We start from the raw sequence: 26,559 nt of genomic DNA on the forward strand, positions 1-26,559 counted from the left end.
TGCGAATAGCATGTACCTAAGACCTTGGAGAGCTGCAAGTGAGTTTATAAATGGTTCCTACAGGGCTCTTAAAAGCAGCAAAAACTGTATTATCCACATTTTCTAACTATTGGCTCCCAAAGTGATTTACAATTAAAATCCTTTTCAAATATACATTGCAATCCATGGAAACAAGTGTTCTGAAACAACTTGCGCAACTTTGTCAGGGTGATAGAATAATATGTTATTTATCAACATTTCTCCCCTCATAAGGGGAGAATGCCCTCATAAGGGCTAATGAATTAAAACATACTTAATAAAATCATATTTTGAAAGTAACTCCTCAGAACTTCCAACACATTTTTAAAACAATTAAAACTGGAGCTAAAATAGATACAGAAACATAAAATCCACAATTAAAACGTTGGGCAAGAAAAGGGGATCATGATGGACGATGAGAAGGTCTACCTAATCCACCTAATCTCAGAAGACGGGGGTAACCGGGTCAGGGCCTACAATGATAACCTTAGTGGTTGGGTGACTTCATAAGAGAGTAGGCAGTCCGTCTGGTATATTGATCCCAAAGTTCTTTTCTAATGTGTTTTTCTAAATTGTACTTCTGTATTCATTCAGTATTTACAGTGGGCGTAATAAAGCCACAAAACTGTGCATTTATATGCCTCATTAACTTTAATGGGAAGAGTTAAGCATGTCTTGAATTTCATGTGTCTAACTTTCCCATTGGGACTGAAGTACTTGTAATATCAATAAAGTCATGACCAGTATGAATAACAATACAAAAACAGTGGATTTGTATATGTATGAGTTCGAGGGCTTTGTGTGCAAAAAGAATTAGATTATATATTTTTAACTGAAAAAATATTAGAGTGAAAACACTTTTACTGTACTAAAGTTAAAGTATTAAACAAGAGTTGTCAAAGAAACCAAATTTCTCTTTACTGAAAGATCAAATAAAGAGTGTTTAGCAAACAAAAAGGGTCAAGGCAAAAGATAACTAGAAGAATGGCTAGGAATATCAGAAAATGTATCCTGTGAAGTTTTCAAAAGTATATTTAATTTTTTAAAAATCAGTGAAGTAGTAGAAAATGGTAGAAGTCACTGATCTGATCAAATGTAACTTAAACTGGAATTAAGCTTTTCACTGGTGGCTAACAGTTGGTGTGATGTTCTTTTCTGTTTTTTCAATGTAGCTCATCCAGTTGATTTTGAGTCACCTTACAGTTCCAGATCTGTGTAGTCTGTCTCAGACATGTAAACTACTCTATCAGCACTGCTGTGATCCTCTACAGTACATTCACCTCAGTCTGCAACCTTATTGGGCAAAGATAAATGACACCGCTCTGGAATACCTACAGCCTCGCTGTGTCCTTGTCCAGTGGCTGAATTTATCTTGGACTGGGAACAGAGGAACAATTTCTGTTTCTGCATTTAGCAGGTCAGTACAGTGATATATTATGCTAAGTATTTGAGCAACATTCAGTAGGGATTGAATAATTCTTTTTTTACTAACATGACTCTAATCCAGTAATAGTAATTCAAAATCAGAACCAGCCTCCATGCATGGATTTGAGTTGAGTTGCTGGAATGGGACTAAACAGACTTTTCACCTATAGTCCCAGTGTGTGGTTGAAAGGCTCATGGTAAAGCTAAGCATCATAAAGCTAAGATCCCCATGGTACAGAGTGGTAAGCTGCAGTACTGCAGTCAAAGCTCTGCTCACAACCCGAGTTAAATCTCAACAGAAGTCAATTTCAGGTAGCCAACTCAAGATTGATTCAGCCTTCCATCCTTCTGAGGTTGGTAAAATAAAAATCCATCTTGCTGGGGATAGCAATAGCAAACCACCCCATAAACATAATCTGCCTAGTAAGTGTTGTGATGTGACATCATTGCATGGGACTGGTTCTTGCTCAAGGGACTACCTTTACTCTGTAAAACTAAGCATGTAAAGATCTGATCAGTACCTGGAAAATAGATTTTCTGGACTCCCTGTGTAATGCTGCCTTGAGTCCTGTGAAGGAAAAGTGGGTTATAAATTTAACAGTTACCTTTTGTGTGTGTTCCCTGGTGGAGAAGCATTGTTGATCACCTCCTGTGTAGGAAGGCTCAGACTTAGTCTCTCTTGTCCCTTCCAGCTGCCCTGTAGCTGACTAAGCTTGAAAACTCCAGTCAAATTTAAACTGAGTAAAAGGCATAGCAGACCCATGGGTTTCTTTGTCTGATGTGTTTGTGATTTCTTATCAGGGCCATTATATCTCCTTTTCAGAAATTTAGTAGAAACTTTTAACAGTAATGGCCAGAGAATTTGTGCTTGTGATTTGCAAGGAAAAGTGCTTCAGGGGTATAAGAATAAGTTAGAGAGGAGAACATCTAAAATGGTTAGGCAGTAGGAATCCAAAGGCTTCCCTTATATAATTAAGTCATTAACATACCAAGTCACTGTGAGAAAATAGGTTAAATTCTAGGATTTAATGCTTGGTGTATAAAATCATAAGGGCAAAGCATTCGTTTTAATTCATTGTTCTTAGAATCTTGTCAGAAGTGTGAGGTTGGGAGTGTCAGCTGATGTAATGAAACTAGCAAGAAGCTGTTGTACAGAATGTTTGAATTGCCTGCATCCAGATGTCCTTCCCCAGACAGATCTTTAGATTGGCAGCCTAGCCAATGGCACCAGAACTGGATTTTCAGTCTTTAACCAAGTCAAGCTAAGCTGTGGTTTTTCTGTTGTTTTACATGTGTGTTTCTTCATAAGTTTTGTTTATGTAAAATCTTCATTTTCCATATAATGGCTTAGTTTTAATTTGTTAGTCAGTTCATTATGTGACTGTGTGACCATCAGCTGGTGCATGAAAACATTTTGTCATCTGGAGAATAAAAGTAAGCTGTCACTGATAGAACTGCTTTTCCAAATTGAGAAGTCAGACAATTGAAACATGATTCCAATCCTTAATCATGGTTAAGGAAATATGTTTGCCTCTAGCTATCTATACATTTAGTCATAACTCAGTTTATAGATTTACTGATCTGTCAAAGACTAAGCACTTCTCTTTAACCTTTTATGCTTAGTTGGGAAGGGGAATTCTGGAGTATTACTTGCTTCTCTTAATCTAATTTTTTAAAATTAGAAAAGGGGGATGTAAGTTTGGGGCCAATGATTTCCTTCCATTAAGTGGAGCGTCTTCTAATGGAAGGAATCTTAGCAAGAACAAAGCAAAACAAAAACTTAGCAAAACAAAATGGAAGGAATCTTAGCAAAAACAAAGCAAAACAAAAACTTAGCAAAACAGAAGCCTGTTGTCCAACCTTGTATTTTATATATCAAATGATTTGCTGTATGAAAGTTATAATTATTACTGTATAAACTCGTGTATAAGCCGACTCGTTTATAAGCTGAGGCATCTAATTTTACTACCAAAACCTGGGGAAAGGTATTGACTCGCGTATAAGCCGAAGGTGGGAAGCCGGGAGGCAGAGGGAGCTCCTTATTTGGGCAGTGACTCCCCCTGATGTCAGTGCCTAAATAAGGAGCTCCCTCAGAGGTGGGATCCAGCAGGTTCTCACAGGTTCCCGAGAGTAGGTTACTAATTATTTGTGTGTGCCGAGAGGGGGTTATTAATTGGTGATTTTGCCACGTGATTTTTGCCTTAGTTACGCCCCTCCTCTTCAGCAGTAGTGTGCAGAACTTGAAGCAGTCTAGCAGGAGGTGCACCGGCATGCATGGCAGCCTGTGCCTGCGTGCATTTGTTTCCCGCCGAAGTACCGGCACAGCGGCTGTGTCCTTGCCACAGCCCCGCCCAGGAATGCCCTGCCCCCGGAATGACCGGCCACACCCCCATTATGCCCCGCCTGGCCCCATTGGCGCTACGCCACAGTTTGAATTCCACCACCATGGGAACCTGTTACTAAAATTTTTGGATCCCACCACTGAGCTCCCTCCACCTCCTGGCTGGGTTTGAGGAAGCCCAGGCAACCAGGAGGTGGAGGGAGCTCCTTATTTGGGCAATGACATCAGGGGGAGTCACTGCCCAAATAAGGAGCTCCCTCTGTCTCCCAGGGTTTGAGGAAGCCCAGCCAGCCAGGGCTCCCCTTCACCCTCCGAGGAGGGCAGCAGCAAGCGGCTTGTTCAGCTGCAGGGAGGTCGTCCCAGCCACGCCCTCAGCAGAGGCTTGAAGAGCTGGCTGGTAAGCAGGACTCGTGTATTAGCCGAGGAGGCATTTTTCAGCCTTAAAACAGGGCTGAAAAAACTCAGCTTATACGCGAGTATATACGGTAACATTTTATTAGGCTGCAGTCTATGAACCACTTGTTCCAAGTTTGCTTTATTATTTACTGTTTTGGATTTGTCTTCAGGTTGCATTAATTAGTTTTACATCTTATAAATTCTGAGGACAGCTTAAACCAGATTTGTAGTTTTAATGTAAAGCTATGTACAGATACACTTGTTTACATACCTGAAAAAGTAAATATCAGAAGAAAATGTGCTTAAAAACTCCAAGGGGATAGGACAAATTAAAATGACAATCTAAAAAAATTGACAAAAGCAAACATGGTATTACCATGAGAGGACAAATGCTTCAGGCTTGTGAACATCCTGAGGCAAAGCTGAAGGTATCTTAACTTATTGATAATGTCCATCTCCTTAGAATGTCATAATGGTTCACTCAAGAGAATTACTAAGTTTCTAAACTTCTCTGTCTGTGCTAAAAAAGAAGTTTGGGAAGGACAAAATAGGGCTATAGAGAGAATCAAAGATGTTAATGTGATATTTTAAAACATTTGAATAATTTTATGTTTCTAGAGAAAACACTGTGCAAAATTATGTTACATGCTAAAATTCTGTATTGGAATCAGAGTGATTTTTTTTTCATTTTTATTTATTTCACTTATACCCTGCCTTTCTCTACAGTGAGGACTCAAATTACTTTCATCATTCTCCTGTCCTCCTTTTTAGTCTCACAACAGCCCTGTGAGGTAGATTAGGCTGAAAGTGTATGGCTGGCCCAAGGTCACCCAGCAAGTTTCCATGACAGTGAACATTTGAACCACGATCTCCCAGATCCTAGTCTGAAACTCTGGCTCATTCCACACATGCAGAATAATGCACTTTCAAACTGCTTTCAGTGCTCTTTGAAGCTGTGCAGAATGGCAAAATCCACTTGCAAACAGTTGTGAAAGTGGTTTGAAAACGCATTATTTTGCATGTGCGGAAGGGGCCTAAGTTTGTTGATGGAAGATATCTCAAACTGCTAAATGATTTTTCTTGATCTGGAGGCAAGGCAAAACTTCCAGATTTCTTTCTGCAACTGTGGAGGACAAATCTCTCCTCTAGTTCTCATCCCACATCAGAATAGAGGGCAAGGAATTTTGGGGAGTTGGGAGAAGCTTTTGTGGAAATTTTACAGGACTTCTCTGCTTTTCATAGCTCTCAATGACTGCCTCTTTTTTCAGAAGAGTGTGAGTCATGTGATCTTGCAAGCTGTTGGATGAAATTCCAGTTGTCAACAAGAAGCTTAGGGAGAAGGTCCAAAAGATAGCCATGCCTTCAACGTGATGTCACTTGAGACTCTTAAATTTGTCTCCAAAGTCTTGTGACCCAGGGCAGTAGCTTCATACAAATCATAGGTTAAAAATGGATCAAGTCGTTCTGGGAAGAAAGCGATTTGCAGATTACCTACATGACATTATGGTTGACAGCACAGAAACCCCTTGTGGAATCTGTCTAAAAAAAAAGAAGTTCGTAGATCAAGGAGAGAGTTATCAGTTCCTCTGTTCCCATTGTACCCTGCTGTGCTTTCATGGCTGCAGCACATCCTTATGATGAAGTCTTAGAACTGTCAGCAGCGCCCATATACCTGAGTCCCAGATCAATATCCAACACAGGTGCAACAGGAGGGAGAAAGAGGGTCAGCAGCACAAATGATGTCAGCTTGTGTGGGGAGAAGGTATGACTGTAGGCTTTCCAGAGGGCACTGGCTCTCTTCTCCATAGACAGAGTAAATCATACCGTTAGCAGTGGCTATTCAGTTGCTTCCTCTGCACACATCTCAAAACAGGTTTTAACCCTCACCATGACCAAGTAAATGAATAAACACCTATCTATGCTGGATATTATGAAAATCTCTTTAGCCTATGGAGAGTTAATGCCATCTTACATTATTTCCACTATCTCCCAAAAGAGGAAAAATTAGTGGGCCAAATTTAAAATCCTAAACAAATTCATAAGAGGCAAACAATTCTGGCTATAATTCTGACTCTGGGTGCTGTGTGGTTTCCGGGCTGTATGGCCGTGTTCTAGCAGCATTCTCTCCTGACGTTTCGCCTGCATCTGTGGCTGGCATCTTCAGAGGATCCTCTGAAGATGCCAGCCACAGATGCAGGCGAAACGTCAGGAGAGAATGCTGCTAGAACACGGCCATACAGCCCGGAAACCACACAGCACCCAAGTGATTCTGGCTGTGAAAGCCTTCGACAATAAATTCTGACTCTATTTAAATGCTTGGGAAGTGAGACAAAATATATCTGGATGAAAGTAATATTAAAATTAATGTATGTGTTTTATTTCTAACAATATTGTAAATTAGGGATAAATTTAAAATGATTCATGCTCATTCAGAGCTCTTCTATATTTATTTTTGGCAAATGAAGACACAGCATAGAGTCCTTGATGCACATACAGTACAGCATCCTATATACAATTTTTTATAATATGTGAAGTAGACAAGGTTAATAGTAATAAGAGGTTTGTGTGACTGAATTTTCCTTTTGCAACTGTGTTTTAATGTTAATTATGCTATTCTAACAATTTGGTAATGATAATTGTTCTGCTGCTATGTCACATGAACTTTACACTTCTTTCCCAAATAGTTGTTAAAACATACGAAAGGGAAAAAAACTTTTAAACACTTTTTGTGGGAAATGGCACTTTTTCCATTGCATTAATTCATATGAAAATGTGCCTTTTCAGGTTTCTGAAAGTTTGTGGTTCAGAACTGCTGCGTCTGGAGTTGTCTTGTGGCCATTTCCTCAATGAGACTTGCATGAAGGTTATTGCTGAGACATGTCAGAATCTTCAGGAATTAAATCTGTCTTCCAGTGATAAGTTGCCACCTCCCGCTTTCAACCACATTGCCAAGTTGTACAACCTTAAGCGTCTAATTCTTTACCGGACAAAGGTAGAGGTAAGAACAGCAATCTGGTTTTTCGTATATTTGATAATTATAAAAAAAAGTTTTTGAAAAAGGTGAATTTGCAGTCATGTTGTAAGCAGAACATAATAAAGTGTTTTCTTTGTAATGGTTCATAAAATATTATATTTTTAAAAATCTTTTCAAACACCTGATACTAAAACTAATAAATGCAGCTTGCATCTGCTAGTATATGTTGACGATAAACACATTTGAAATGTGAATGCATGAAGTCAGAAATGTGGAATTTTATCATGAGTGGTTTAGTAGTTCGTTAGAAAAATGGCTGCTTTTATTCTTTTAAAATTTATTTTATTCAGTTTAATTTTCGGCACTCCTCGACCAGAGCCAGGCTCAGGGCAGCTAACGCATGTGTTAAAATACTAACAATTTACATTAATTTCATAAACCTAATTAAAACATTCCGACAATGATTGTCCCAAGATTGCAGTAAATCAGTATTGCCCATAAAACCCATACTGACACCTATGGGGAAATAGTCATAGAACCAGCATATCTCAGCAGCTTGTATGGCTTTAGTTGTAGCTCCGGTGGAACAGTTCAGTCTTACATGCTCTCCTAAATCGGTTAATGTCCCAGAGAGCTCTGATGTCTGCCAGTAGAGCATTTCACCATGTAGGTGCCAGGACTGAAATATCCCTGGCTCTGATGGAAGCCAACTGTACATCTTTGGGGCCGGGGACCACTGGGAGATTACTGTTGGAGGATCAGGGCAGTACAGGGAGAAGCAATCCCAAAGATATAACAATCCCAGAACGCTCAAAGCGTTGAACGTTAGTACTGAAATCTTGAAAATGATCTGGAATTCAACTGGAAGCCAGTACAGGCAACTGTCTAGCGTGGCAGAGATCGAAAATTCAGATATTGCCGCCAGATCCTCCAAAGATGCCAGCCACAGATGAGGCGAAATGTCAGGAGTAAATACTACTGGAACACTGCCATACAATCCGGAAAACCCACACCATCCTTTTTAAAGAATTGCCTGAACTTGTATGAGCTTGTCGATTCAGAGTGACCCCAACATTTCAAAGACCTTCTCTATTATAATTCTTTGGATGTGGAACTCTTTCATACAACTGTTTGCCTGAAACGGGATTTCTTTTTTGGGGGAGGGGCTGGTTAAGACACTTTTTGTCCAGGTTTTTTGTCTTACTTAGTTTTCTTACTTATTACTTTTTTTTGTCCAGGTTTCTTTTCTTTCTTACTTAGTTTTTAATAAGCTCCTCACAATTGTTGTTTCCTACCAAAATTATATTACTGACATCTTAATCTGTCTTCGTTGGATTCAGTTTCAGCCTGCTCTGCTGTAACTGTCCAGCTGCTGCCTCCAGACACTGAACCAAAATATTTAGGATGGCAGCCGGCTGACTCTCCATCAACAGGATAAACTGGGTATCATCTACATATTGATGGGAATCCAGCTGAAAGCTTTGAACAAGTTGTGCCAGAGGTTGCATTGCATATAGATGTTAAATAATACCGGGGAGAGGATTTCCCCCTGCAGCACCCCACATACAAGGGAGTGCCACTGGGACTCTTCTTCCCCTAATGTCACCCTCTGTCCCTGTTCCCAGAAAAATGAAACCAGCTAATCCAAGACTGTTCCCCGCACTCCGGTAATGGCAAGGTGGTGGGTCAAGAGCTCATAATCGACTGTGTTAAATGCTGCAGTGAGAACTAAAAGCACCAGCAGTTCTGAACCATCTCAGTCTAACTGGTGATGGAACTTGTCTGTAATGGTGATCAGCATGGTCTCTGTCCTGTGGGCAAGATGGAAGTTGGATTGGAAGGGACCTAAGCCCAATGTGTCATCCAAGAATGCCTGCAGCAGTTCTGCTGCAGCCCTCAGTTACTTTGTCCAGAACCGACACATTCAAATCTGGGCAGTAGTTGGCTGAATCCAAAGGATCCAAAGTTTTTTTTTCTTTAGCCTCCAGCCCCTGTTGGAGAGAGAGATTGATTATTTCCATCAGGGGTCCTTGTACCTCGTCACCACTGGCTTTCACCAGCCATGATGAGCATGGATCAAGGGGGCAGGTGGTAGGCTTCATGGCTGCTAGCACCTTGTCAACATCAGCCTGCTTTCACAGGTCCAATATTGGTCCAGTATTGGATCTGAAGACATTCAAGGGACCTCTAGTTCATTTTCTATAGCAAGGGTTGCCGGCAGGTCATGATGGAATATAAAGATTTTTTCTGCACAAAAGCCTCACAGCCAATAGCCGAATCACTAATTGTGTCAGGTTCCATAGGTATGGATGTTAAAGTCCGAATGACAGTTGTGCTGGGCGAGAGCTAGCAGACGCAGTGGAGGTTGCATAGAATTGCTTCTTCACGACTTTCACTGCCATCTCATAGGATTTCATTAATGTCCTGTAAGATAAAGATATGTGACTTTGTTGTGAATATGCCGCCAAACTCCCTGCAGGCATCTCAGCACCTGCTTCATCCCACAAAGCTTCTTGGTATACCAAGGAGCTGAGTTAGACCAGGAATGAGAGGACATTGGGGAACAATAGCGTTAATTACTTCAAATATTCGGGCATTCCAGTCCTCAACCAGCTGATTGAGCCAACCGCCAGAGGGTTTAGGATCCCGCAGAGCATTCCAGAAGCCAGTTGGATCCATAAGTCTTCGTGGGTGGTCATAAATATGGCTTTCACCTAAGCAGGGTAAGAGAGCAATATCTACTTGAGCCTTTAGGACAAAGTAGTCAGACCACAGCTCCTCTTCAGAGAAGATGAAGGCCACATTTACCCCCATGCCAAAGATCAAATCCAGTGTGTGTCCCACTTGATGTGTAGGGTTCATATGAACCAGGGAGAGTCCCAGTGCTGCTATGGAAGACACTAGGTCCACTGCTTGGGTGGATGAGGCCATCTCTACATGAATGTTGAAGTCCCCCAGGACCATAAGCCTGGGGAACCTCAAGGCTAACGCTGAAACGACCTCTAACAGTCTTGGCAGGGCCTCTCTCAGTGAACTTGTGAGGTAGAATCGTAAAAATGTCCAATTTCAGAAATTTTTGTCATTGGGATTATGTTGATTAAATATCAGTTTTCTAATTGGCATGTGAGTACCTTAACAAGAATAATACTGTTTGCATAAGTAAATGACAAAACATAGATTAATCTAAATTTAGATTATTACTGATGAACAAAGAGGACAGAACATTGAACAAAGCAAATTTTATCCTGCTTTCTTTTGTTGGTCACTTTATTCTGCCACCATAGTTAGCCAGTTCACATTCTGTAAGCATGCTTCTTCTGGAAATAATCTCTTTAAAATTATTGAAATTTGTGAAGTGACAAATTAGAGACATGAGGCACATTCCATGGTCAAACTGCTCACCACTCCAGCCAACTGCTCTGATGGTATCTATTTAATACATGTGGCTAGGCATCCCAGTGTTTGACTAACAGTGAACCAGTTTTCATAATTTCCAAGCGCCTTTAGAATGTATCCAGTACTTTTCTTGAAACAATTATGTCACTTTGTAAAATGCAATACGATATTTCAAAAGTCCATCTTGTAAATATTTGCTTCTTTAAAACTTGTTAACTTTTTCAAGCATTTAATGTATAATGTTGTTTAGCCAGATAACTTGTCAGTATATTCTGCTAAATTGAGATCACTATTATAATCAGAAAATCTCATGCTGGTGATCTTGGTATTTGCTGATACATGAGTCTTTAATATTTATTAGTTGAATATGCATTCATGGCATGCTCTTTCAATTTTGTTGGCATTGATGTATTTGAGGTACACAATGGACAAAGCTAGTTTGTTCGTAATAACTTAACAATGAACATAATTGTTTGGATTTATATATGTATGTTGTCTTGATATGATGCTTATCTTTGATTTCTATTTCCACTGTTCTGTTGAAGCTAACATATTTTAGTTTAAGCCACTAAACCCATAATTCTTGTAGTTTAGCATTTGAAAACATCTTGTTTTTAAAGGATAACTTTGCATTTTGTGTAACTATCACACAATTTCTGACCTTTTCTCCCTGTTGTTGCCTGTGCCTTTGAATGTTATAACAATTGTTCGGTATTGCTGGGATCCAAACCCTTTTTTTCTGATTCCACAACATTGTCTTTCTGTTTTAAAGCATGTTATTTCAGTACTAGGTGCTTTTCACACATAGAAAATTTGTATCTTGCAGTGAGTGAAAACCACCTAGCATCAGTGGCTCTGACCCATAGTTTTTGCTTTTTGGTTTGGATTTCTTGAACCCCCAGCAGAAAGCGCTGAGTGTCAGGGAAAATCTGTGGTAAACTGTTCATGTGAAAAAGACCCAGAAATGGGGATTGAACTTTTTTTTTTATTTTCACCCCCAACCCTTTAGCCCTATAAGGGCTTTTTATGTACTGAGATGTGAATTTGCTGTAAGGGGGAAAAGAGAAAGTTGCGAGCCTTTGGTGGGTACTGGCAAGATTATTGTAATTGCTTTGTCACCAGTGTAATGAAGGAAAGGGGGACATGACAGGAACAGCAGTGAACAGTGCAGAGACAGGGCAGGCATACACTATCTCACACATACTTCTGCCTCCTTTGCTACTGTTTCGAAGGCAGGGGGCCTTTCCCCACTTACCTTAAGCCCCGCGCTACTTGAGCAGAGTAGCGCGGGGTCCCCTGGCACTTCCCACGACAGGCGCGGCGACAGCGCAACCGCCCCGACACTGCCGCTGTCGCGCCCCCTCAGCGCGCGGCATCCCAGGCGTTCTTCTTAAGGGCTCCTTCTTCTTAAAAGGTCGTGCAGGAGACCTGGCAAGTCGATGCCTGGGATCTGCAGCCCGAGAACAAGCTGATCGCGGCATAGGGGGGATGGAAGAAAGTGGGGAAAGGGACAACTTTCTCCTCCTCTGCGTTAAATTAGCAGTTCAGTTCCATTTGACCCTCTTTTCAGACTTATTTGCCACCTCCATCTGCCATTCCCCACACCCTACAATAGGACTGGGCTACTAGACAACCAGATTTCAATTTACCTGAAATAATGTGCTTTACATTTTGTATGACAGTTATCTTTAAATTATACAAGGCTATGTTTGTGTTTTGGTTTGAAATAAGTTTGGACAACAGTATGCTTGTAACTAAACATCAAGGTACCTTATTAAGGTACAACAGGATAATTAAGGTACAACAGAACATTAAGGTACAACAGGATAACTCTTCAGTATTCAGTATTTAAAAATACAATTGTAGCATTGTGGTAGTTAGTTTCTGCTCTTTCCCTCTTCTGCTTGTAGAATTCTCTGGAGACTAAACTTATTCACTTGTCTTGTCTGTTAGTTAAATGAATCCCAATTAGGACTCATTAATAATCAATAATAATCAATCATCTATAAAGACTACAGTGTTGAAGAAAATCATGTGTATGTCTGAATTCAGTGTTTCAGTGTTTACTAGAACTAGCAAGTCGTTACATAGCTTCTAAGAAGGTTCTTAGTACCTACAGTTATCTGCCTATTTTTTTTAAACTAATGCTCTTGTTGGTGTGCCAGCACAACACTACAAATCATAACATTACCCTGACACTGCAAACACATATCCTGGCTCAAATGTTTAAGCTTGTAGTGCCAGATAGCTAAACAGTGATGAAATAAGATTCCTAGCAGTTGGTTATCACAAATTTTTCTTACATGTGTCTTCTTAGTAAAAACTGAACAGGACATTCTAAAAAGCTTATATAAATATTATAAATCTTCCAAGTGAAGGAGTGTGTGTGTGCGTGCCTGTGCCTGTGCATGCATTTATACACTTTTATGACACAAAAGATTAACTATTTGTAAGGCGGGTTTGCTATTTTATTAGAGCTTGATTCACCTCTTTTTAATAACTTTGCTCGTCACTGTAATCAGTGTGCCACATTTAACTTACAGAAACATGACTGTAAAGTGCACATTATATTTGTTTCCTTCTGTGTGTGGTCTGGTGACAGGTGCTCAATGGTTTTCAATGGTTGTCAGTAGACTTGTCAGCAAGAGAATCCTGTGACATTAAAGTCACCAGCTCGATCCTGATAATGTGTGACTCTATTGGCAGTTCCATCAGTCTGTAGCCGATCAGTGAATGTCAGAGATGCTGCACTTTTCTGGGATGTCACCAGCCCTCTGTTTTTGGTTTGGCCTTGCTTGTTGTTTGAACTTACCAGACTTCTAAGAGCTTTCCTAGGGGAAATGAACTGATAGGTCATGGGAATAAAGGTGTCTTCTGGGCATGCAAAACCGCATCCAGAGCAACTTATTATATAAAGGCTTGTAATGATTACCTTGACTCTAGGCCAATCAATGGTTGGTGCATCTGGGGACTCATTAAATGGCATTTGCAGTGTCTGTTACCTAGGTTTTGAGCTGAATTTCAGGGAAAGTGGTGACAGCCTTTAATGTCTAATTGACCCTTTCTCTTTGTTTTGTTTTCTATATTTGCTTCTGATGTTTTCCCCAATGACAGCAAACAGCAGTGCTCAGCATTCTGAACTTCTGTTCAGAGCTTCAGCACCTCAGCCTGGGTAGCTGTGTAATGGTAAGTTCTTAAAGTTCAAAATATGTGTATAATATCCAAATATGGACTCTCCAGCTCTGTTGTGGGATAAAAACAAGTTGTCCCTTTTTTTGGTGGGGGGGTAATGTAGTAATACATTTCTTGTAAAAGGCTCAACTGAATGTATTGTTACAGATTTGTTTCTGGAGAGAAGTGTGATTTTACTAAAATCTTATTTGAGCTCCATAATCCAACCACAAAAGAAGTGAAAAAAATCAAAGAATCTTTTTGGACCCCATTTTAGACCCTATTCTCATTTGCACCTTTTTGGATCCCATTCTCAGATACAGCAGTGTAGGGATTTCTTTCGGGGCAGCAGCAATGGCCGGTCACATGCAACCTTAATGACAACAATGTGCCAGTTTTCACCATGTTCTCTCTCTCATGGCAACCCTTTTTTTTGGCAATGGTTGTGAAAGTAAAGTGTCCCTGTACAAATTACATTCTTTCTTTCTTGGGTAGTAGTAGGTGATAATTTATTGTTTTTGATTACTTGTTCTGTAAAGAGATTACTATTCCTTTCCTGAGACACAGTAAATGCTGTACTACAGTTCTGGTATGGAATTTATTTGGGATTTTTTTCTAGATAGGTATAATCTATTTCTATCATTAAATCTGGGTACTGTTTCAAAAGCTGTTGCTACTACTGTACATTTCATTCTGTAGGAAGGTAGATTATTTATGTATTTTGTCATGATCATAATTATTGGAGCCTTTGCTGGATTTTTTCCCTGGAGAGTGATATCACTGTTTGCATGGCTGTATATTCAAATGATCACTGGATGAGTCAAGGATCATGGGCCAAGCTAAACATTACTCCGATATACATGCATTTTACCCTGAATTGAACTTTTTTTTTAAAAAAAGGAAGTTGCAGATGCTGCTGACTGCTTTGGAAGGCCTATGGGAGGGGAAGGATTAATCAGTCAAAGCATCCCACAGGAAAGAATTTTTCAACAAACACTACCAGAGTGGAAATGCTTAAAAAGCTACCTTACCCCTCCTCTCGTTTGCATGGGTTATTTAGGATACGTTGCACTGTTTTTAAATGATGGGAAAACTACATATGTGCAGTTCAACATAATATTTAGATTGGCCCTTACAAACTTTAGAATGTGATGCCATGTTTGTCATATGGTTAGGTCATATGGAATCTGGGTTTGTGATGTCATGGGTTTGAATTCACTGCTAACATCATGGTTTTTTATACTGAACATTTCTGGTCTATGTGGAGTTATACGAACATAATATTTAGATTGGCCCTTACAAACTTTAGAATGTGATGCCATGTTTGTCATATGGTTAGGTCATATGGAATCTGGGTTTGTGATGTCATGGGTTTGAATTCACTGCTAACATCATGGTTTTTTATACTGAACATTTCTGGTCTATGTGGAGTTATACGAAGCACCTGCTACTTCAGTTGCCTTCTGTAAACGGTTGCCTAAAATGGCATTTCCCGTCCTTGACAGCTAAGGATGATGGTCATTCATTATTTTAAACCAATCACACCATACACACACACACAGAGGTTAGAAATAATGCTTATTGACCTAAAATATCTTCTATTTTGGTACTAGTTTAAAAATATATAATGTAAGATTTGGTAGGGGTTTTTTTTGTTGCTTTCTACCACGTAGTGAAATTCTAAACCAAATAATATGCTGCCTGCTCCTTGTGGATGCTTAAGCTTTTTGTGTGTGTTATCAACAGTATAGAGAAGATCAAGGCTATTGGTCATAAAGTTGTGGTGTACTGAAGAGATGTTACCTGAAAGACAGTAGAGGGTTGGAGTATCATAATGATAGGAAGATGGGGTTTCAAACTGTATGTTGTGCAGAAGTAACTGATTTCAGCAGTAATTTTGTTTGGGGGAGCAGTGGTATTTATGTATTGTCGAAGGCTTTCATGGCTGGATTCAACTGGTTGTGGTGGGTTTTCCGGGCTGCGTGGCCGTGGTCTGGTGGATCTTGTTCCTAACCTTTCACCTGCATCTGTGGCTGGCATCTTCAGAGATGTATCACAGAGAGAAGTCTGTTACACATTGTGTAACAGGAACAAGATCTACCAGACCATGGCCACACAGCCCAGAAAACCCAACACAACCAGTGGTATTTATGCTCACAACTGGGACTGTAACTGGCATGTGAAACTACAAAACAGTATTTTTAAAGGAATATTTTGTTAAAATACACGGTGAGGGTACAAATAATAAGTGATTTTTCTTCACAGATTAACGACTATGACACAGTAGCTAGTATGATGGGAGCAAAATGCAACAAGCTTCGTACACTGGATTTATGGAGATGTAAAAACATTACTGAAAATGGAATAGCAGAGTTAGCTTCTGGCTGCCCACTGCTGGAGGAGCTTGATCTTGGCTGGTGCCCTACACTTCAGAGCAGCACTGGCTGCTTTGCAAAACTTGCACGTAAACTCCCAAACTTGCAAAAGCTCTTTCTGACTGCCAACAGGTCTGTGTGTGACTCTGATATAGAAGAACTTGCTGCTAACTGTACTAATCTCCGTCAGCTTGATATATTGGGTAAGTATCTGCACAAACATCTGAATCTTCTTTAAATCAGTCGATTGTATCAGTGACAGAAATGGAACTTAGGCACTGCAAAAAATAAGGTGTATTATGATGGTAAATACTGGGTTCAGGATCCTTTTTCCTACTGTGGCAGTACAGTCATATGTAAAATTTTGTCCATGCATGCATACTTCTTGCTGGATCAAAGTGTCTCAGAGTATAGCACTAAAATAGCTTAACTTCAAATATTTTGATTTCCTGGATTGTAAATCAAGGGACAGATTTGTCTAATTACTTACCCCAATGCCTCTATTTTTGAAAGATGCTGTGGTTTTATGATGATTTCCTGAAAACCATTCAGTTGCTATTGCCAATTTTCAAAAGGCTTAGAGAAAGTTGCAGGATGTATTTACAGAGTGAAACTTATGATCAAATTGTATTTTTTCTGTAAAGCATAGAACAAATCTTAACTAAATATGTACCAGTGCAATGGGGAAAAGTTGAGGTTGCATGATAAGCAAGCATTTCATTGCATTGTGTTGCACTGATGTCTTATGACCTTAGATACAGATGAACTCCTCTGGTGGCTTAACAGAACAATATTCTTCCCTACTATAGGCCAACAGGCAGAACAGCTACATTTATTCTGGATCTCATGATCTCTTCTCTTAATAGTGCAATAGATTTCAGAAGCTGCTTTCCCTTGCATAAGCTTTTTAGTATTAAGACAACATGATATAGAATACTCACTTTTTCTACCGCCAGTGCAGGTACAAACCAGTTGCAGTCTCAATACCGTAACAAGGATTACATCATAAATTCAGCTGTGATAATACAGTGAACATGTAAAAGTGAAAAGGATTACATCAAAATGTTTTTGCTTTTGCTATTATAGTAATATAAGTCCAAAAGGAGGAAGTATAGCCCATTCGATTACAAAACAGATTTGTGGGGCACTGGTGAAAGTCATATGTACAAGGCTGCAATTTGGTCACCTTCTATTTATTTATTTATTTGTTTGTTTGTTTGTTTGTTCGTACATACATACATACATACATACATACATACATACATACATACATACATACATACATACAATTTCTACCTTGCCCTGTCTGGATAAATTGGGCTTAGACAGCTTACAGCAGGATATAATTATACATGCACACACAACAGTTAAAACCTTAGTATATAAAATTCAGAGGTGACCAAATGTACAAAAACGGGGAAGCCAATAAGAGGTAAGGGAAGAAACAAATAATTCATTAATTAACCCAAAAAGTGGGGAGGGAAAAGAAAGGGAAGAATAGGGGATACCAGCTAGCTCAGGGGTCTGCAACCTGCAGCTCTCCAGATGTTCATGGACTATTGGCCATGCTGGCAGGGGATGATGGGATTTGTAGTCCATGAACATCTGGAGAGCCGCAGGTTGCAGACCCCTGAGCTAGATGAAAACCATCACTGTCTTCAACTGTAGGCCTGGCAGAACATCTCTGCCATACAGACACTACAAAATTGCATCAGGTTTTGCAGTATTCTAAAGGTTTCAGAGTAAATACTCATCCCTATTGGGTAATGATTTGAACTTCAGACCCCTTTGACTTCTTTTCCTCCCCTTTCCTTTCTTTCATTCTTGTTTGTTAATCTTGAGGAGCCAAGTTTGATTAAAATATGAAAATAGGTACTATAGAAAAGCAGAATGGTTTTGTTCCCTGCTTGGAGGGTACCATATGCAGTGCCATTATGTGATCACATAAATTGCAGCATATGTGTGGATTATGCTTAAATAAGGGCATAAAACATGCTCCAGAAAAATAAACTTCCATTTGATATTTTGACTGCAGCCAGGCAGCATAAAGTATAGCTTAGAAAAATGTGGGTTTAACCATCTGTATGCACTATATCCGTTGTTATCTCAAACCACTGAATTAAAATCAAAAATTCTAAGTAAGTTCACACAATTTTAACAGCTCTGTATTTTCAAGTATGTAAAAACACTTGATCATAAAAGAAGAATAACAACGCATTCTTCCTTTGTACAAGAATATTTAACTGTCTCTTAGATGCCATAAACCCAAAACACCTCCCACAGTTTCCGGGAATGCCAAAAGCTCCAACTGTCCCCTTCATGGCTGTCAAAATCATCAGTTTTCCCTGACAGTTTCAAAATTCATTTACTCAGTTTCAGTACAAAAATAAGCTTCATATTAAAAATGTAGTCCAAAGAATCATGTATAAATCCTGAATTTCAGAAGCAACTCATGCAGATCACCCAAATACTCTTTAAACTCTCCCACTTTAGGTTTTTCCAGCCTCAGAAACTGTGAATGCCAAGAACCTTTAAGAATACTTCCTGATATATTTTCTCTCTTTTTCTGCTCTTTTTAATCTCTTTTACTAGTTGTATGTCAGTAATGAATGGTTTGAATGTCATCACTATGTAATTTATGTCACTTATTATATATTGTAACTAATAAAAATACTTTTTAAAAAGAACATTTCCTAATATAATGGATCTTAACTCTTGTTAGTACTGTTAGGATTGTAAAATGGACATGCTTTTATAATAAGACAAAACTGAAAAATAAAATTGGTTTGGTCAACAGACTGTTGCTTTTGAGCACTCTTTAAGAAGTCAGAGATGTTGCCAAAAGGGCTATATGCAAATTCATAGGCAATTCATAGGAAAATTGGCTAAAAGTGTAGCCTTAAGCAGAGTTGCAACCTTCTAGCATATTAACTTCAGTGGACTTAGAAGATATGACTATGCTTAGGAGTACATGTAAGTGACAAAACTGGAGCAAGTAATGAAAACCCAGGACTAAAAGCCCACATTTATGAATACTCTGGATCAAGAAAACATGAATATGTGTGGGCACCCTTGTTATGTCTGACAGAAGGCGCGTGCAAAGATTTAGGTATTTCAAAATTGCACTTTAGAAGAAAACCAAAATAAAGCTCAGCTCAGCTGAATGTTCCTCCACAAAAATATTTAATTTCTGTTTTCACACTTTAAGTTGATCTCATATTGCACGCTATATATCTATTTGTATAAAATGTAGAATTCTGATCCTTACATTTTGCTCTGGTTTCCAAAACTACATTTATGGTTGCCATATTTTAATAAGCTCATCTTAGACAAAGTTTTTCCTTTCCCACATTTAATTGTATGCTTTAATTTTCTCTGTATACCTAATAAACCATATATTCCACAGCCACATAATTGGTCACTTCCAATATTTTCAGTTAACAATCTTGCTTCTATAAGTAGGTTTATTTCTAGGTAAATAAATTTTAACTTTTTTTCTCCAGTAGCCTAAAAGAGAAACTTCAGGGCTTCATGGAATTTTTTCCTCTACTGTTTCCTCTATAACCTGAAGTTTTCACCCCAAAAATTCTTAACCATTGAGCACTGCCACCAGTTATGAAAAAGGAAACTTCAATTTTTTTGAGACTATTGGTGTCATTTTAGATAATCTCTCCAGAGTATAATGTCTTCTAAATAACCTTTTAAAGAACATCTGTGAAATTCTTTTAACACACCATTTAATAATTTCCTTTGTTATATAAACATGGGATGCATATGACAGTTGTTACTGTACGTTATTTTTTTTACTGACATCCCCTATTGTACACTGCCCAAACCAACATGGGGAAACAGGCAGCACATTTGAGCAAGCTGGTAGATTAAGCAGTACAGTGAGAAGTTTTTAAGGGTATGTAAGGACAAAGTAGACATCATGTAAGAGATCTGTGGCCATGTATCTTTAGTACTTTACTATACAAAACAATTCCAGAGGAAAGCAGAATCAAGTTTGTAAAGTATCTCTATGAAAGGGGTATTTAAACCCTTTCCCCCCCTAAAGTTTTCTCAAGCTAACACCTCCCCAAGCTATTGTTAGCCATTCAGTGGAAATCGAAAGGTATCTGGATGACTGATGATAATTTCCTAAGGCTGCCTAGTAAGCTTCAAGGGTGAGTGCATACCGAGCCTTGAGTGTCAGGGTTACTAACTATACCACACTGACTTTAAGCACTTAGGAATTAATTTTCTTTTAGATCTTAGGGAAGCTTTAGTGTCTACTATTGATTACGTTAGAAAATGACATTAAAATTAGCAATTAAAGTATGAACATGGCAAGATTTTTTCCCTAGGTATTACAGACTATAATATGTTTTTTTTAATTAAACTCTTTAATTGACAACTGGTTTTCTTTCCTGCCTTTTTCATTTATAGGAACAAGAATGGTAAGCCCTGCATCTTTAAGAAAATTGCTGGAGTCTTGTAAAGATCTTTCCTTACTTGACGTGTCCTTCTGTTCACAAATTGATAATAGAGTTGTCCTGGAACTAAATGCCAACTTTCCTAATGTGTTCATCAAAAAGAGTTTCACTCAGTGACTCAGTTGTGGAATTGATCTGACACAAATTCTGTTTCCCCTGAATTTGTGATTATTTTCAAAGGAAAAAAAAGTCTCCTTGGAATAATAGATATAAGTAAACTCATCTTGATATGATGGCTAAATGTGAAATCAAAGATTTAAACTGTAATGGGGGCAACCACTATACTTTGTACTGTATCTAGTTTCTGTACTGGGTAAGTGACATAATACGTTTTGAAGTAGGAGGAATCATGTAAGATGGCATACATTTAAATGCTGCTAAAGAGTATTTGATGCAATAAGCTACTTGAATGTTAATATCAAACTTGTAATAATGACTAATGGAGAAATAAAAGGTGATTTTTTATTTCTTTTTAGTCTTAGCCTTTAAGGTGCAAACATTTGGTTGGCCACCACAAAGCTGAAAAGTTGTTTGGGATTTTACAAATTCAAACAAGAAAATGCATTTCTTTTTATTAACCATAACAGTATAACGCCTTTAAAATTGATATGCATTATTGGGAATTTTCCATTTCCACTAAATGATAGGCAGCTAAGTAGCTACCACAAGATATTGTAGTCAAAGACAGAGAACTTTATAAAGTCAAAAACGATTGTCCGCATCTTATTCTGTCTCCCTTGATTATAAATAATAATGTAAAATGAGTTACATGGTATCACTGCTCTAAGAATTTTTATGATCCCATTTTATTTTATTGCGTACCACTTTTTGAGATGAGAAAGCTCTCAGCACAGCAGTACCACACCAGAGGAGCGAACATTATTTGAAGTCAATTGAGAAGAGAGGACTCGGCTATATGTGTCATTGGGACTTCTGCTGACACATTCCCAGATTTTTTTAAAAAAATTGAAAAATCATGTCAGTGGAGCACAATCTGGATTGGTGAAAGATTGAAGCACCCCCCTCCCAATCATTTTCCCATCCTGAAATGGTCCCAGGGAGTCACTGTTTTGCTGTGATTGGGTGTGGTAGGGCTGGGTGTCTTCCAGGCAGCCAGTGGTAAGGGTTTAAAGTCCATTGATCCCATTCCCCCAAGCACATGCCAGACTCTCCAGTCCTGTGAGCCATTTATTCAGACCTCTATATTGTTGGCAGCACACTTCCTGCCTTGTGGCTCACATTGCTACTCTATCAATCACCCTTTGCCAGACTGTGACTGCTGCTTTTAACTAACACACTGGCTTGGCTGACCTGCTCACCCACCTATTCTCAGCTGCTGCTAATTGCTACTTGCTCTGCCATCTCCTGAGCCATTTGCCCTCATCATTTCCATGTGAGGCTTTCCTGAGGAGGCTTCTCAGAGCCTTTTGCTTCCAGCTGGGCTCAGAGCTTTTCTCATGAGGTGCCTCAGGTAAGTGGGTTCTCTCTCAGATCCATCTCTGTTGCAATAGGAAACATAGGACTACAGGAGAACCTGTATATAATGGGAAACTGGCATGATGGGATAGCTTATTAACCACCATCACTCCGTCAAAATTGGGCCCCAAATGCATGGCGTTGTTGATAATGCTGATGATGATGAACTGCTGGGACCTATGTTTACAGAACTCCCAATATCATGTGTCCTTGTGCCAGAAGAGAAGTAGAGCTGCTGAGTTTGGCATTAACTATCTCCCGTTCCTTCCACTGTGAAGGTTAATACAAGATACAAAATTGTGTTTAATTTTCCTCCGTGTATGAGTGGAAGGAAGATAAATTTCCACTGGTTTTGCCTTTCGTATAATAGTCCTCTGGTGTTCCAAAGAATCCTTTGACCCTTAGAAGAGACTTTTTGCAGGAACACCTGGGGTTCAAGACAGAAGAAGTAGCAAAGCTCTGTCAGCAAATGGATTTCCATGTATGGATGTCTGGATTCAGAATAATATTTGTGAAGTGTATTATCATAATGTTTCAAATTGTTCAAAAGCAAGTTTATTTTGCATTAATTTTATTTCACTTCTGATTAAACTTAACATCTTCTATAAAGACTATTAGTAAATTAAACTTTTTAATTGCAGGTGAGAACTTGGTCTACAAATAATCAGTAGTTTGTTAACAAGCAAACACTCTGGAACTCTTAAAGGAACACCCTAAAATGCAAGGAATCTGTGTGCATTATATATCTGCTCACCACACCAGATTAATAATAATTAAATATGACTTTTCTGTCACTATCCTATTACTATCCTGCCACTATCTAATGGCTCTGACCTATCTAATGGATAGCCCCAGACTAGCCTGATCTTGTCAGATCTCAGAAAGTCAGCCCTGGATAGCATTTGGATGGGAGACCTCCAAGGAATACTAGAGTTGTGATGTCCAGGCAGGCAGGCAGACAGTGGTAAACCACCACTTTGAAAACCCAGTGGGGTTGCTGTAAGTCAGTGGTGGCGAACCTATGGCACTCCAGTTGTTCATGGACTACAATTCCCATCAGCAAATTGGCCATGCTGGCAGGGGCTGATGGGAATTGTAGTCCATGAACATCTGGAGTGCCGTAGGTTCACCACCACGGCTATAAGTTATCTATGACTTATTTTCTACTTTGTGGATTAGAGTGAATGTCTGTTATCTGGATCATCTACATTAGTATTGAACTGTGGTCCTGTCAATTAAAGAAAATGGTTGCAGTAGCAAAATGAAATATTCTTGGGCCCACTCGCACAGGCCAAAAACAGCGTCCCTGGAACAGTAAAAACATCATTCCAGGGGCACTGTTTGCACAGCTGCGACCTCTGCATCAAGGCAGCACCATGCTTTTCCCCTGAAACCAGTGGGGAAGCGCTATTTTCTTGCCTCACTCAATGAGGCAGGAAAATACCTTCTCTCCCTGCGGAGCAGACATACCTCCCTCAATGAGACAGGAAAACACCTTCTCTCCCTGTGGAGCTCCACAGACATGGGGAGACACGCCCATGCTGCCCTTCACCTCCCAAGGATCGAAGGGCAGCGTGGGGGTGTCTCCTTGTCCCTGCAGAGTTCTGCAGAGAGAGAAGATAAGTGTGGGGAAACAAAACAGAGGTGTCTCCATGGGCTGCGACCGCTCTGGGGCGGTCAGTGTGTGAATGGCCCCGGGGCCACACCGGCATCATGTATGCCAGTGTGCAGCGGCTGCAGGGACCTGTGCAGAACGGGCCATAGTGAGACCATACTTGGGATGTTGTGTACAATTATTGTCTGCTCACATGAAAAAGCATATTGTAGACCTTGAAAAAGTGAAAAAGAGCAACCCAAATGACAGGGGTCTAGAACAGCTGCCCTGTGAGGATCAGTTAAAACGTTTAGTGTTGTCTAATTTAGAAAAAGAACTTACATGACAGAAGGCTGTAAAATTGTGCATGACATAGAGACAGTGGACAGGGAAAAGCTTTTCTTCAATAATACTAGAACCCAGTCTTCCACTGAAGCTGAAAGGTGGAAGATTCAGGACAGACAAAAGGAAGTATTTCATCACACTGCATATAGTTAATTTGTGAAACTCACTGTCACAGGATGTAGTCATGACTGGAAATTTGGAAGTCTTTTAAAGGAGAGCGGATAAGTTCAGGGACGCTGGAGCAGATATGATGGATATCTATTCCCTCCAGTACCAGAGGTAGTGTCCCCCTTTATACTAGCTTCTGGGAAGCACAAACAGGATATTGTGGTCTTTATGTTTATGGCTTCCTAGGGGTAGCTGGTTGGCCGCAGTGTGAACAGAGTGCTGAACTAGGTGGATCTTTGGTCTGATCCAGCATGGTTCTTATGTTCAAATTCCTGAGTTTGGGTTGTTGTTTTTAATTAAACCATCACTTTTTATATACTGGTTAAGATAAACTATTTGCAGTAAGATTTTGCAATACATTTATTTGCATATGTCATTTAGTTAAACCAACAACTAACTACAACATGCAGCTGTTTGTCAAATAGTGATGATGTCAAGGGGGATAGTAAACTCAGAAACTTGTAACAGACCCCCTTTTCCACTAGAATTTTGGACCTGTTCAGTATATGCTTAGACCAGCAACAAATCTTTCATTTCCCCACATCTATGCAGTGTTAATGGGATGGGGTCCCTGAGACCTCACAGCATGAAGACATCAATTTTAAGACATCTACTATACCTTGTCTCAGCAAAAGAAAGATATGTGGTCTTGGACTGTGCAGCGAAAATGTGCGTCATGTCTTCCTGTCATTTAAAGAAGTCCCAGTTCTCTGGCTGCCTTTTGCAAGCTGTTTTAAGCACCACATGTCAAAACCTTTATTCTGCGCACTGTCCAGCATGGCACTTTAGTGAAAGAGTATTTTTAGTGTATCTAAAGGCTATTAGCAGAACTTGCCTTTTGCAAGTTCTGAAGCTGACACAGAATGGTGGGCACCATGATTGCAAAAGGCAAGTTCTGGTACACTAACATTCTCTTTTATCAAAGTGCTATGCACAGAATAAAGTTTTCAACATAAGCAGTGCTTAAAACAGCTTCCTAAATGCAACTGGAGAATCGGGACTGGTGGGGGGGGGAGAGAAATGGGCAAGCGTTAGGGCTGCAGCGGAGCATCCCAAGAAAGACCAGGAAGTGGCTGTGGATTACTTCAGCACTGAAGTTCTTTCTTTCTGTGAGGCAAGGTATACCAACAAGTTGAGTCAAGAGCAAGTAAAAGCTGTAGTCCCCAGTGGCATTAGTCATTGCAGTCACATTCACATAATTCCAATTGCTGCCTGAAAGTCTAGAAATGTCATGATCAAGTCAACACCAGCTGCTTGTTTTTGTTCTCTTTCCCCTGTCCCACCCCAACAGTGTAAGTCTGAGAAGGGGGAAGTTGTGAAGATGGAGAACTTGAAGGGTTTTTTTCTTACAGGAAGCGCCAAAAGAGTGAGCCAGTTCTGAAATGAGTTCTGAAATGAGAAGTTCAGTCATCACAAGTTGTATGTCTGACTTCTAATAAATCTGCTATGCTATAAAACTATTTCTGTAGATTCTATACTAGGATCACTTGGATTGCATGAACAGATTTTGGGTTTTCAATCGTTAACAGAACAGAGAAAATAATATTTGTAATCAATACTGATGTGGTTTTACTGCGTACAACTTTATTCTTAATGTCATGTTAAGAATGGAAGAAGTTGACTGCAAATGTTGATTTTTTAAATTATATTAACTACTCTTATAGACTGAACATCCTGATGGATTAGTTTCAGGATTCCTCTGGAGTTTGCATTTCATTCCTCTGGAGTTCGCAATCTTTAAGAAAGGATCTAGAGTGGACCCAGGAAATTACAGGCCAATCAGTTTGACATCTGTTCCTGGTAAATTAGTAGAATCTATCGTTAAAGATAAAATTATAAAACATGTAGAAAAGCAAGACCTGTTGAGGAAGAGTCAGCATGGTTTTTGCAGAGGCAAGTCCTACCTTACAAACTTACTAGAGTTCTTTGAGGGTGTAAACAGGCATGTGGATAAGGGGGAACTAGTGGACATTGTCTACTTGGATTTCCAAAAGGCTTTTGACACAGTTCCTCACCAGAGACTATTGAGAAAACTCAGCAATGAAGGAATAAGAGGGGAAGTCCTCCTATGGATTCAAAACTGGTTGAAAAACAGAAACAAAGAAACAATAGAGAGATGTAGGGAGTGGTGTCCCCCAGGGATCCGTTTTGGGACCTGTGCTCTTTAATCTATTCATAAATGACCTGGAAGTAGGGTGTATGGGGGCCAAGTTTGCGGATGATACCAAATTATGTAGAGTGGTGAGAATCGCAAAGGATTGTGAAGAGCTTCAAGCAGACCTTTATAAATTAGTTGAGTGGGCTAAGAAATGGCAAATGCAGTTCAATGTAGCAAAATGTAAAGCGATGCACATAGGGGCAAAAAATCCAAACTTCACATACACGCTACAGGGGTCAGTGCTATC

General features: G+C 39.5%; 1 protein-coding gene across 2 annotated transcripts in view; it reads left to right on the forward strand.

Moving 5' to 3' along the window:
* Positions 1-22,656, forward strand: part of FBXL4 (F-box and leucine rich repeat protein 4) — a 44,531-nt gene extending 21,875 nt beyond the window's left edge. For both annotated transcript variants that reach the window (XM_048494028.1, XM_048494021.1), the window contains 5 exons: positions 1,191-1,435; positions 6,965-7,178; positions 13,665-13,736; positions 15,987-16,299; positions 20,525-22,656. In XM_048494028.1, the coding sequence (XP_048349985.1) occupies positions 1,191-1,435; positions 6,965-7,178; positions 13,665-13,736; positions 15,987-16,299; positions 20,525-20,688 (1,008 nt within the window). In that variant the 3' untranslated portion in view covers positions 20,689-22,656. The remainder of the gene's footprint in view (positions 1-1,190; positions 1,436-6,964; positions 7,179-13,664; positions 13,737-15,986; positions 16,300-20,524) is intronic.
* Positions 22,657-26,559: the final 3,903 nt, after the last annotated feature.

Source organism: Sphaerodactylus townsendi, linkage group LG01 (assembly GCF_021028975.2).
Source record: "Sphaerodactylus townsendi isolate TG3544 linkage group LG01, MPM_Stown_v2.3, whole genome shotgun sequence".
NCBI lineage: Eukaryota > Metazoa > Chordata > Lepidosauria > Squamata > Sphaerodactylidae > Sphaerodactylus > Sphaerodactylus townsendi.